General features: G+C 48.5%; 2 protein-coding genes across 3 annotated transcripts; one reads left to right on the top strand and one right to left on the bottom strand.

Moving 5' to 3' along the window:
* Positions 1-623: 623 nt before the first annotated feature.
* Positions 624-4,626, bottom strand: LOC128310729 (vang-like protein 1). 2 transcript variants are annotated; one of them, XM_053047440.1, is made up of 2 exons: positions 2,736-4,626; positions 624-709 (listed from the first exon to the last, which is right to left on the bottom strand). In XM_053047440.1, the coding sequence occupies exon 1, from the start codon at positions 4,603-4,605 to the stop codon at positions 2,845-2,847; it is 1,761 nt and encodes a 586-aa protein (XP_052903400.1). In that variant the 5' UTR covers positions 4,606-4,626; the 3' UTR covers positions 624-709; positions 2,736-2,844. The 2 variants fall into 2 exon arrangements, with proteins under 2 accessions (XP_052903400.1, XP_052903399.1); XM_053047439.1 differs by lacking the exon at positions 624-709 and adding an exon at positions 958-1,754.
* A 2,013-nt stretch (positions 4,627-6,639) lies between these two features.
* Positions 6,640-13,052, top strand: LOC128309637 (endoribonuclease Dicer). Its single transcript, XM_053046070.1, has 7 exons — positions 6,640-6,742; positions 6,839-7,177; positions 7,257-7,917; positions 8,003-8,343; positions 8,418-8,672; positions 8,751-9,198; positions 9,616-13,052. The coding sequence occupies exons 1-7, from the start codon at positions 6,731-6,733 to the stop codon at positions 12,594-12,596; spliced, it is 5,037 nt and encodes a 1,678-aa protein (XP_052902030.1). The 5' UTR covers positions 6,640-6,730; the 3' UTR covers positions 12,597-13,052.
* The last annotated feature ends 369 nt before the right edge of the window (positions 13,053-13,421 follow it).

Genomic DNA, 13,421 nt, shown 5'->3' with positions numbered 1-13,421 from the left:
TCTTCCAATGTTTTGGAGTGTCTTTTGCCTAAAATGGAAGTGAAAAAATATAAATTATTAGCGAAAACAATTTCATTCGATCTGCTAAGTTGGAAGATCGAGTTTCGAAAGGTTTTCGAGCAACATGGATGTTGAAACAAGATGCACAACGATGGAGAGACGACGACAGGTTCACACAAGCCCCCAACGACAAGTAATGGAAAGTAACTCACAGGCTAATGTTACTTTTTTCCAACTGCTTATCTGTGTCTTAGACATTAATTGCAATAGTTGTCCCGATACAGGGGCGGCACATAAAGATACGCTTACCGTACCGGTTCTGGATGCGGCCGTGGTGTGTCCCGAGTTATGAAGTAACCCCGAGTCGAACCGAAACTAAAACAATAATCCACCGTTGCACACGGCACGATTTTTCCCATAGGCATCCGTGAGACACAGCGTTCCAGCAAAAACCCCTATGCCGCACGATTATTAGCTGGTAGGATTATGATTTGATTAGTAAATGATATGCAAATCCGACTAATAGTTTTCAGCGCTTGTTTTGTTGTTTTTTTTTGCTCTCTCCCTCTCTTTATGCTGCCCGCCAACACTTTGCGAAGCGGGCCATCTTCGTGGAATGACCACCCCGGACCAATTTATGCACCCTACTACACACGTTAATGACTGGCTCCCACCCCGGGGGAGTAGCTTAAAACCATAACTCCACAAACTGCAAATAGAGACGAAAAAAAAAACAGAAACGAAACGGAATTTGATTCGCGATTGCGCGGGATTTTTGCTTTGATCTTATATACGGACCCATTGTGGCCGGTAAAGAAGCGTCAAATCGTCGGATCGGTTATTTCCTGGAGCGATCTGCGAGTTTCTTCTCTCACTGAACGATGCTGACGACAAATGTTTGGGGATTCGCATTAATTTGGTCCCTTAGAATGGCAAAGACACTGCGTAAACGACAAAACGAGAACGTTGTCCAAAATGACAAAACAGGGAATGTATCTTCAACGCGCGTTACATATTAATCTGCTTTTGGACGATGAACAACAACATTGGTGCTTCTAGCGAGAAGCATGATTTGCATCACTAATTTAGGGGAGAGGTTCACGCGTGGTACTAGAGTTCCGGAATAGAATCGTTGTTTTGTCTGGTAAGCGTAACTACCGGACCTCTCACTAGCAATCTTAAGATTGGCGGTAGGTACCTGTATTATACGGAAGAGGGCGCTGTTCGGGCGCTTTTACAAATCTATTCTATACCGGGAACTTCAACAAATATTATTGTTTATAATATTACCACCCATAATTGGAAGTTCTAGTGTTACAAAGGAAACAATTGCATAGTTGTTTAAACGCGTGTACACAAGACACAATCGGTGCACCACCCAAGGAAGCAAATTCCCAAGATTCTTTTTGTATAATATCCCACAGAATTACACATTCCGCATCGCGTTGATTGATGGAAGAAGGGATGCGCGAATGCAATTTTCCACACCCGATTGGATCGTACAAAACGCAGTTTCGTACCGGATGATTCGATTCGAGCTTCTTCCTTTACGCCGGTCACGATTCATGATTCGCGTTCGTTTGAAAGACGTGAGGGGGTACGGGCTACAAATTCGATCCGTTCCGGTTGTCATTCGATCAAACCACCGAATGAGGTAGAAACGTCCATCCCAAAAGCCGTTTGGGTGCGCCGGTTCGTTCGTGCAGTGTGCGGATCGTGAAGATACACCTGCGTATTGCTTCACACAGTTTTGACTGGAATGAAACGAAACAAAATGGTGAACAGCATCGACCGTTTGGCCGGGGAATCAATCTTGGCGTGATCCGAGTGATCCATGCAATTAGACGTCGGAAAAATGGGGCTGAGGAAGATTTTAACGACAAAACATCTACGGCCCCAGGTGGGAACGCGTGTTCTCTCCCCCCGTCCGTGCAACTCTCGGAATTTTCTTCCAATAAACACTAGCGGCAAAACAGTTTCGAATCGGCGTCGTCCCACATACACTTGTGGCCCAGGGAAACAAGAAATAAAAAAATCTCGTTACGATCAAAAACGAATTAAAGCTTCGGGGAACGCATTCGGCCGGCCGGGGACTGACTCGATCGATGGACCGGATGGGTTTTTGGACCTAATCGATCGGTTCTTTGTATAATGCATTCCCGAAGCATTACCCAACGCTTCCCAAATGTGTCTTCATTAAACGTGTAAGCCTTCTGGACGACGCCAAAGACAAAGCGACAGCTTTGTCGTCATTAGCCACCCTGGGTGGCGGCGGTGGCCCGTATCCCTTCGGGGGGTCTTTTCAGTTGACTTTTCTTTATGGGTCTGTGCATTAGTGTGTGTGTTTTTCTGTTTGTTAAGAGAGCGAGATAGCGAACGATGGGAATAGAATATCGTATCACTTAAAACCAAAATACAGAGGGACATTGGATATGTGTGGTGCGGCTTTGGGTCTCTCTGGTTGACTGAGATTTGGCTTCCGGGTTCCGATTCTTCGTTCGTACTAAACGTTCCTGCGTTACTTCCTACTACTCTTTGGCGAGTCGAATCCAAATGAACCAGATAAACACGTTGCTCAAGCCGGAGGCCTTAAGCTAAGCTACTAAATTAAGTTCTTATCGCGTAAGGGAAGGAATCTAATGTGTCCTTCTGCTAGCTCGCCATATTCTAACCCTCGCCTCGCTTGCAGACACTTCAAACTAACCGGTCTTGTATCTTTCGGTTCCGGCGCTTACCGGTAATGAGTAGATGGTTCAGTTGATGCAATATTTCTGCCCGCCGTTGCTCACCAGCGTTCGGTGGCTTCCCGGTCCGATTTCGCACCCCACGCATCGCCGCCACCGGTCACACGCTCGTCTCCGAGTTGAGCTTCAGCACGAACTTGTTCGACTTTGGATCGACCACCTCCTCGCTGACGGTGAAGTGCGGTATCCGGTGGATCGACACCGTCAGCGACACGTCGTTCTGGATCAGCTGGAAGGTGCAGCCGTCGGAGAGCGGCCGGGACAGCAGCTCGTCACAGATCAGCGACCAGTTGTGGTTCGTGCGGCGCTCCTTATCGTTCTGCAGTACCGGCGCCTCGACGAGGTACGGCTCGAGGAAGGCACGCGGTGACATATCGTGCTTGAGACAGTGCGCCAGATGCTTCAGGATCGATTCGACCGTGTGGCGCGGCTGTTGCCGGGTGACGCGCAGATACTTCTGCAGTGCCCGCGCCATCGAAGGAAAGATTGCTTGGGCCGCTTCCTGCGGATCGAGCGGTATGGCAGGTGGTGCGGTTCCCCCGTCGCCCTGCTGCTGCTCGTGCTGCTGCGAACCGGACGGTTGCTGCATGCGCTTGATGTGCGTGAACGCTTCCTCGGCCGCTGTTACAAGCCGCGCACGGCGCTTTTTCACCCGCCGCTCGTACTCGTGCTCCTCGTAGAAGCGCTCGTTGTGGGAGGAATCGCGGCGCCGTGCATGGGCCGCCAGCACGGCACGCGATTGGCTCTGCTGCTGGGCCGGTGTTGCACCGTCCACGTCGTAGTACTTGAACGACGATACGGCGGCCGCCTTTCGCTGGGCCTTCGACACCGGCAACCGCTCGAGGTACGGGTTGTAGATGCTGAACTCGGTGTAGTACCGCTGCAGCACCCATACGGCGGCACGTTGAATGCTGAGCTGCCCGACGCTGTAACTGTGCGATTCCCCGTCCGGGCTGCGGATCACCTTCACATGGTACAGCGGCTGAAGGTGGCGTATCTCCAGCAGCACAACCGCCACATAGTGCACGAACAGTAGCGTGTCGCAGTAGCTGGTAGCGTACGCGACCAACGTTTTGTAGTCGACCACCGACGAACCGGACACGATCGCGCGGGCACCCTCCGTCACCTGCACGATGTAGAACAGCCAGTACGCGAAGGATGAGATCAGCACGAGCAGCAACGCGCACGAACGGAACAGAAAGATGCGCGGCATGATGGCGGCCGGCTGGCGAAGAAACAGCGCCCACAGCCCGATCGCCAGCAGCAGCAGCCGCGCGGCCAGCGATACCAGCATACCTTTGCACTCCGCATTGCAGGCCAGCAGTCGCAAACGTTCGTTCTGGGTGAGGTCTAAACTTTCGAAGGCGGATGGGAAAAAGCCAAGCCGCGGTAGAACGACCATGGCCAGCGGACCGACGAATGCGACCGCACAGAGCAACACGGCCAACCCGCGCTCCAGGTACCGCTGGCAAGCGAACCCAACACCACGATCATCCGCCATCTGGAAGTAGCTGACGTCCTCCATCGAGATGCTCTGCTCGGAGGTGTTGCCCGTGATGGCGGTTGTGTTGTCGCCCCACGTTTCGTCCTGTGGCAGGATCGACACCTCGATGATCTCCTGCCCATCACGGCCATCGTCACCGAGGTTGACGCTCGTCTGAAACGGTGCCATATCGGGACGCTTGTTGTTACCGCTGCGGGAATGATTGTTGCTGCTGTTTCGATGCGAATGACGCGTCCGGTGGGAACCGAGTGTGCTGTGCTGTTGCTGCTGTTGCTGGTGATTTTGGGATGTGCGCGATCGTCTGCTTTTGCTGCCCGGTTCCGACTTAACCGACTCCGTTTCCATCATCGTGCCCATCGAAACGATTGTATTGTTGGCGTTGCTGGTGCCGCTGCTACTGCCGTCATTAGCAAGTGTTTTTTTTTTTGTATAGCGCTTGTCACCTCTTATTCACCTGCCCGCTATCGGTTGCTTAGCAACCGTCACACTCTGTGTTCGCTGTTTACAACGCAGCTTCCTACAAAATGTATCAAAGCCGATTAAAAAGTCACAATTCATTTAACACCACGAATACCACGATTTTCCACTATTTCCCACGTTGATGCGGACAAGACATATTTCCTTCGCAGGCACAACGTAGCACACACATACGCGTTCCGCGTTCTTTCTTCCGCGGCGCAGCGTTGTACGACGCGTTCCAGGCGCACCACACTGGTGTTGGTGACGACGGACGAAACAAAGGTAAAAAACCGGCCCTTACAGTTAGCTATTTAGCGCTCTCTGCATCCCGTTCTGGCACGCTGCTGACCGTACACGGTGGACTCCCCGTCGGGAGGGAATTGTCGCCCGGTTCACGCAAATATGTCGGTCACCAATGACCGTTTTTCGCCTGTTTTCCACGAGAGAAAAAAATCGTTTCTGCAATTAAACGTGACGCTTTCCTTGTAACAAAACAGCACCGATGGCCAAAAACGCACCACACACTAACACAATCGCGCACGCAGGGAAGTACGGAATGCACTGTGGCGCTTTAATTGCAGGCACAGGTGAATGGAATGAATTTACCGAAACTTAATTTAGCGCACTTGCACACATCATACACTGGGGAGCATATTTTCCCTATCAGCACTATTAGCGCATAAAGCAGAATGGCATTCTTTATAATTCTTCACGCACCGTACACAACACACCGGGGATTAAGGCAAAAAATTGCACAACGCGACGGCGGCGGTAGCGCCGATGCATCGATTTTGTTTCAAGTTGAATGACTTCTGGTACCAGCCACTCAACGCTACACAACGAGAAGCAACACAAATTTTACGATAAGCGCGCACCACCGTTTGTATTGCAGGGGTTTAACAGTATTCACGATATCACCATTTGCTCGTACGCTTCCTGCACGACGGAACTACGTTACCGTGCTTAGGCTAAGTTACACGGACTGTGCTTCGCGACTTCATTCATCTTTCAGCTTCAGGAAAATGGAGGAAGTGTATTTGGTTGAATCGACAGCTAGTCCCCGAAATGCGCAACTAGCCCGTGTGCGCTTGTGATATGCATACATTCAGGTTGGTACACATTATACAGGGGACGCCATATTGTATGTCAAATCATTCACATTGACAGCAAGCGATTGTTTTGGTTTTACTTCAAGAGGATATATTTTTTGTTTTAAAAGTTGCTGTGATTTCGTCTACGTGACACACGCATGCAACGCGCAAAACGCCCTGCGTTTCGTTTGGAAATGGAATGCAATGGAAATAGATCCAAACTCCATCCGATGCATGTTTAGCATACAATTATGTATTTTTCCAAATTTATTACGCGTGTATTACAATCCTTGACGCACAAGCGAGTATCGTTGGCCTAATTGGGCTCTTCTTCTTCTTGTCGTTACGTCCTGCCTATACAAACCATTTCCGGCTTCCAAGCTTTATTTTTACCAAGTGAGTCTGATAGAAAGCCCTTAGCTTTGGAGAACGGTCCAAATGGTTTTTTGTACCGATGACCTGGTGTGTAACCAGGAAGCTATTAATTCACAAAATGATAGCAATCGCTCGTTTAGAAATAACAGACGCTTCGAACATCAGTTTTTTTGTTTGAAATCACATTGAAATACAGTTGTCAAAACGCAAAACGTCAGTCGGCTCTATATTATTCTCTATTCTATATTTACCTTGAGTTTAAAGTGCAATTTGGCTGCAAGTGGCAGTTCGACTCTTGTTGTTTGTTGGAATGTGGCTGGCTGGTAAAAATTAATAATTGTTAAATGTATTTCCGTGTTCTGTAACTCACCTATGCAATGTGCAATGAATTTGTGATATTGCTGTACTAAAATAATTGATGTAAGAAATGTCGATCGATCGACTAAACACATCGTAATGTGCAGATCGTACATTAATAACTCGGTAGGCCGTGCCGGCACGAATTCGATGAGTAATACATAGCTGATGCAATTCTTCGTCTCGACTTGCTTGTTACAATGTTGGCAGAAGTAAGAAGACGGCAGTTTGTTGCGACACGTAGACCTGGATTTGCTGGAGTGCATAAAAACTAACCAATTTCTTACCAAATACTTTCGGCGGTATAGAGTGAATCAGCACCGATGGAGGATTTCGCACCTCGCAACTACCAGACGCAGATGAAGGAGATATGTTTGGCCAAAAACACCATCATTTTTCTGCCGACCGGTTCCGGCAAAACGTTCATCGCACTGCTGGCGATGAAGGAGATAAGTTATCAGGTGCGGAACACGATCGAGGAAGGCGGTAAGCGTACATTTTTCCTCGCAAACACGGTGGCCCTGGCGAAGCAGCAAGCCCAGTTCTTTGTCCGGCATATGCCATTCAACGTGAAGCTTTACACGAGTGAAGTGAACGTAGATGCCTGGAAAGGCGATCGTTGGCACAAAGAGTTCACCGAAGGCCAGGTAAGAAAAGATCTTACTCTAGCGATGATAAGGAAGCAATTATTCATGGGACAAAATTTTCCGTTTGTTATACTAATAGATTATTGTCAGCACGGCTCAAATTTTGCTGGATGTGCTTCGGCACGGTTACATGAGTCCGTCGAACATTAATATGATTGTGTTCGACGAATGCCACCGGGCGGTTGGACAGCACCCGATGCATGCGATAATGAAAGAAATAGTGGCGGCTCCTGCCAAGGAACGGCCCCGTGTGCTCGGTCTGTCCGGGACGTTGCTGTTCAAGGAGCTGAAGTTGTCGGCACACGTGCCAGCAGAGCTGGAACGGTTGGAAAATACGTTCAACGCAACTATAGCAACAGTTGCCAACTACGAGGAGCACGCAACTGTGTCCAGCTTCTCTACCAATCCAGAAGAAATAATGGTACAATATCGCAAATCAACGGTGCATTTGTCGCCGATATTTGTCGATATAGCGGTGAAATTGAAAACATTCCTAGTTTCACTCGAGAACATATACTTACCGGAGTATTCGACACAGTCATCCCAAACGTTGCAAAAGTCCGTTGCGAAACCAATCAAGGAAGTAAGGAAGGCGCTGAACGAGTTTGTACACCAGACGGTAGAGCTTGGCATTTACCCCGGTTCGCTCGCTATACTGGCGGTGATAGTCCAACTTGAGGTTAGCAAACGTCAGGCCCAGTGCAACAAAGCACGACAAGTGTATCGTGCAGCGCTTTCATGTAAGTAGTTATTGATAAACACGTGATGCGGTGGCTTTGTTGAATCTTCTGTATTGTAGTAAGTAACACATCTTTCCTTTCCTAGTTTGCGATATGGTGCGGCATGATTTGGTTGAGGCAATGAGCGGATTTGATGTGGTGCAGCAGATAATGAAATTCTCCAGCGACCGATCCATTAAACTGCTGAAGTTTCTTGAGATGTCTTATCGCACTTTGCAGGATAACCAGAAACAGACTATTGTGTTTGTGAAACGGCGCTTTACCGCGAAAGTGCTTTACCATCTGATCAAGATCTACTTTGAGGCCCGTATGGAAACCGATGCCCAGACAGCGGGACAGATAGTGAAGCCCAATTTTATCGTAGGAAATAATTCACCGTTGGAAGAATCCATTGAACTGATCCTCGTTTGCAAGGAAGATCGTCGGGTAAGGCGTGGGTACAAAACGAACGTATTCGAGGCGGTGCAGCTATTCTTCTTTTATTTTCTCTCATTCTCTAGGTACTGGAAAATTTCCGTAAGCACAAGATAAACGTACTGTGTGCGACAAACGTGCTGGAAGAAGGTATAGACCTGCAGATATGTAACATGGTAATCATGTTCGATGAACCCACAACGTACTCATCCTATATGCAGTCGAAGGGACGGGCTCGGATGAAAACGAGCAGATATCTGTTGATGATTCCGTTGGAGGACTATGCAGCGTTTACAACTCGCATGAAATTGTACCGCGATATTGAAGCTAAGTTGAAGGATGTAGGTTGATCTACCATTTACAAGCAATGTCGTGCTGTGTGTTGCATTGATGCATGGTTTGGTCTGCTTTTATTACAGGAATTGATTGGAAAAACCATCAATCGCCCAGAACCGCTGATATCCGATGTTGAGCAAGAGCTGCTGAAAGATATGATACCACCGTTTTATACACCGATCGGTGCCAAACTGGATGTGCTTTCCTCGATACAGCTACTGAACCGGTATTGCATGACCATGCCCCGCGATCTGTTCACAAACTCGAACGTTACGTGGGAGCGTATCGACAAGACACCGCAATCGATCACTGTATCGGTAAAGCTGCCGCTACAATCAACGGTGCGTGAAACGATTTACGGGCAGCCGATGGCTAATGTGAAGCTGGCCAAGCAGTCGGCCGCATTTAATGCGTGTAAGCGGCTGTACGAAGCTGGCGAATTGAACATGAATTTGCTACCAGTAACATCGCGTGAAAAGATAGAGGAATTAAGCGAACAGTACTTTCAGCTTTGGCGCAAAATGTCCAATGGTAAGAATGGTTGTTAATGATGGTTTTTAACGTTGCAAGGCAAATGGCAAATGGTACGGTTGAATCCATTTCTGGATACTTTTCATGCACATCTCTCCTCAATGAGCGAGTTCGGTGAACTTCGCGTAAAATAAGAAAAAAAAAACTTTACAAATCACAAACGAGCACCATTTTGAACAATAATGCGTATAAAGTTGTTATGTTTGACGGCTTTACAAGCATGTAAGTTTAAGAAAAAGGTGCACAGAAAAGATGCATTATAGGTGTCAATATTCTACATCTTTCTTCAATATTGTACCTGAAACGATTCCAAGACACGCCTTAATCTTTACTACTTACACACGAAATTTCTATTATTTTAGATGAACTCAATTGTTTTTTAATATGTTTTATTTTTTCTTTCCGGAATGCCTTAAGAACCGGCAAAATCCCAGCCGGGAACGATGAAGCACGTGCGTGGGCATAAAATTTGCTATCCAAAGGAAACGATCGGTGGTACACCGAGTGCGGACGGAGAAGGCTGTTTCGTGTACATCATACGCATGCGAGCGAAATTCGACGCAGGCGACCGTGTCGAGAACGTGCGGTTGTTTAGTGAGCTATACAACAGCGGCAATAACTTTGGCATACTGACGCGCAACAAGTTGCCACCATTGGCGATGATGAAGCTGTTCGTTACGCTCGGTCCGATCGAGGTGGTGGTGGTACCAACCCCGATTCCCATTACGCTCGCACCCGACTCAAACGAGCTGCAGAAGCTGAAGCGATTCCATCTAATGCTGTTTCGCGACCTGCTTAAGCTGTGGAAATCGTTCACGGTCCTGGAAGCGCTGCCAGAGGAGAATGGCTTCATTATTGTGCCGATGCTGCGCTCGGAGGTGATCGATTGGGAGCTGGTGAGGAAGTTCCAATACCTAAAACCGGCTGCGGAACTGAGCACCCGTGCCAGGCAGCAGCTGCGGTTCGAACCGCAAGACTATCAGCTGCGTGTGATCCATCCATGGTACAAAAACGATCCCCACAAGAATCACGTGGTGGTACAGGTGCGTGAAGATTTGCGACCGACGAGTGCTTTCCCGAACGAGAAATATGAATCGTACGAGGAGTACTACCAAAAGGAACATAAACAGGTCGTTGTGCGGCGGGACGATCAGTTCCTGATCGAGGTGAAAGGCATCACGACGAGCCTGAACAGATTGCATCCGGGCGGGGAATCGGATGGCGGCATCAGCACTCGTTCGAGGTTTTGGGAGTTTCAGGAAATACTGATACCGGAGCTTGTGCATAATTATGAATTTCCGGCAGAGTATTGGCTGAAGGCGACTTTGCTACCGAGCACCTTGCACCGGGTTCACTATCTGCTGCTGGCGGAAGACATACGGATGGATCTGGCTCAAAACGCTCAGATTGGTAGTGTGCAGTGCGGCAAGCTTGATGACCTTGTTGTCGACGGGCTACTGTCCGCCGGGAGTCAAAAGTTGAGCGAATACTACGAACAGGACGATGAGGAGGATGAAAATGATGAAGACGACGAAGAGATGGAGACGGTCCAAGAAGTGCGCAATGTGGAAAAGCCTGATAGTAAGCAACTGCTCGCCGTGTTGGAACAGATACACAGCGAAACAGAATCGGCGGTCGAACGGTTCACGTTCCCTTGGGAGAGCAATGAAGAGCCGAAGGATTTGGATCGGAATTGGAACACGTTGAGCAAGATAGATCTGGACTATTATGCGCTGTTCGTGAATAAATACCAACCCAATGCGAAGGCGATTGTGAACAGGGTCTACAGTTCGATTACCGAGTCCAACGTTCAGGAGGCGTTGGCGAAGCTGGATCTGCAACACGTGGAAGCGGAAGCTACTGCGGGTCGGCTTATGCCTGCGATTACCGACGGTTACGGGCGACCAGGGGTGATAAACATGCTGAAACTAACGGTAGAAAATACGGCCAACGTGTGCCTGCAGCAGGCGGATCTGTTGCAAGCCATGACCACCAAATCGTCTGGCGATGTATTCAATCTCGAGCGGTTCGAGGTGTTGGGTGACGCGTTTCTCAAGTTTAGCGTATCGGTGTACATACTGTTCCGGCACACCAGCTGGCACGAAGGGTATCTGACGTTCTGTAAGAGCCGTATGGTTAGCAACCGTAACCTGCTGTACTGTGCGATGAACTACGGCCTGCCCGGCAAGATAAAGGTGCACACGTTCGATCCGAATAACGACTGGGTGCCACCGTTGTCAAGCGTGCCGTTACAAATACGCAAGGCGATGATCGAGGCGAACGAAACACCCGCACTGCTGTACAATCTGAAGCTTTCCGAGGAGGAAATCCAGTGCGGCGTAGCGTCGCAGGCGACGATCGAAAAGTTCTTACCGCTGATCGTAAAGATCGACCAACCGCCCCGTTCCACCATGCACAGCGTGCTGCAGCAGGTGCAAATCGCGGACAAGGTCGTAGCGGACGCAACCGAAGCGCTGATGGGCGTGTGTGTGAAAACGGTCGGGTATGAACGGTCGTTCCGGATTCTGTCGCATTTGGGCGTGATACCGAAAGATGCAGACGTTGCGAAGCTGCTCCGTACCGCTAGCTACCCAATCAGTGATTACTTTGCTGTCCGTCACCGGGTGGACCAGCTGCTGTGCAATCCGGACCGGATCGAATCGATACTGGGGTACAAGTTCCACAACCGACTATATCTACTGCAAGCGTTCACGCACAGTTCGTACAGTGCGCATTGCCTAACCTCGTCGTATCAGCAGCTTGAATTTCTTGGCGATGCCGTGTTGGACTTTCTCGTATCGATGTACATCTTCGAGCGGAATCCGACGATGTCACCCGGCCAGCTGACCGATCTCCGTTCGGCGCTGGTAAACAACGTGAATCTGGCTTGCGTGCTTGTGCGGTACGAGCTGCACCTGTACATCCTCTCCCAGTCACCGATGCTGACCGATACGATTGGAAAGTTTGTCGACGTGCAGGGGAAAAACAACAACCGCACCGGTGACTGGGTCCGCCTGCTGACGGAAGAGTCGAACATGCCGATGGCGGAATATGTCGATGTGCCGAAGGTGCTGGGCGACGTGTTCGAGGCACTGATCGGTGCCATCTACCTCGACAGCAAGAACGATCTCAACGTGGTGTGGCAGGTGTGCTACCGTTTGATGCGCGACGAGATTACCTCCTTCAGCCACGATACACCGATCCAGGTCGTACGCCAGCTGTTCGAACATCCTGAAGCGAAACCATATTTCAGCGCACCGATCGTGGATGATGAGGTGGTGTACGTGAAGCTGTCCTACACGCATCGCTCTAAGCGAGAGAAGGTGTACGGTTTTGGCAAGAACAAGGAAGATGCCCGCCGTGCTGCTGCGAAGATTGCATTGAGCAAAATGGCGTAATCGTAATTCGTTGTTCTTGTTGTTCATTTGAAGTAATTGAACATCGAAGAAACAGTGCCGTGCTTAATGACCTGTGACGGTGATTCTATTGAGTTTGTTTATGTAGCGTTGCTGCGTTAGATTAAATATAGTTTAGTACACTTATAATACTTTCGAAATGACAATTACAATCATAATGTGTGCGATTGACATATAGGATTCGATCGTATCTTAAATTAGTTTTTCTGTATGCGTTTCGACGGTTTGGAAATTAATCAGCATCTAGCTTTCTATACAAGTTAGCAAGGAAAGTTAGTTGTAGTGATTTGATCTACAATCTTCGGTGCGTTACACTAAACGGCGATGCTTCGGAACCATGGAGCCCTTCCAATTATTTTATTCTAAGCCTGCTAAATGCTCCATCCATCGAGATAAGCCAAACAATATATTTCATCATTTGCAGTTTTAATTTCCTTATGTTATGTCTGAAAAATGGGTTAAATTCGAATGGTGTTGTCTAACTGCGAACTATACCCGAATCCTCGATTCGTACGACGCATTTCATTGCTTATCCTTTGATTCTTGATCCTATCCTATCCTTGAAGATCCTTTGATTAGGCTATATCCAAAAAAGGTCTGTCAGTCCCAGCTGATGAAGGCTAATGTAAGCTTTAAATCACAAAAGGTCAAACTATGAATGAGGATGAAACGATTCAACAATTCAAGATAATTGAATGAACTAAAGTTTGCTTAAATACTATGCCTAATATACATTTAGGAAAAATGCTGCGAAGCCCTATTGGCTAACCATACGCCAGATGGCCGAAAACCTTACCTAACGCCTTA

The sequence above is a fragment of the Anopheles moucheti genome, chromosome 2 (genome assembly GCF_943734755.1).
Source record: "Anopheles moucheti chromosome 2, idAnoMoucSN_F20_07, whole genome shotgun sequence".
Lineage (NCBI taxonomy): Eukaryota > Metazoa > Arthropoda > Insecta > Diptera > Culicidae > Anopheles > Anopheles moucheti.
This window is presented reverse-complemented; position numbering and strand designations above follow the sequence as displayed.

Excerpts from the sequence above, each read along its gene's own strand:
- LOC128310729 (XM_053047440.1), bottom strand. The coding sequence starts at position 4,605 with ATGGGCACGATGATGGAAACGGAGTCGGTTAAGTCGGAACCGGGCAGC.
- LOC128309637 (XM_053046070.1), top strand. Across the intron at positions 7,178-7,256 it reads AAGAGTTCACCGAAGGCCAG|ATTATTGTCAGCACGGCTCA; the intron begins GTAAGAAAAGAT and ends TTATACTAATAG. Across the intron at positions 9,199-9,615 it reads TTGGCGCAAAATGTCCAATG|AACCGGCAAAATCCCAGCCG; the intron begins GTAAGAATGGTT and ends GAATGCCTTAAG.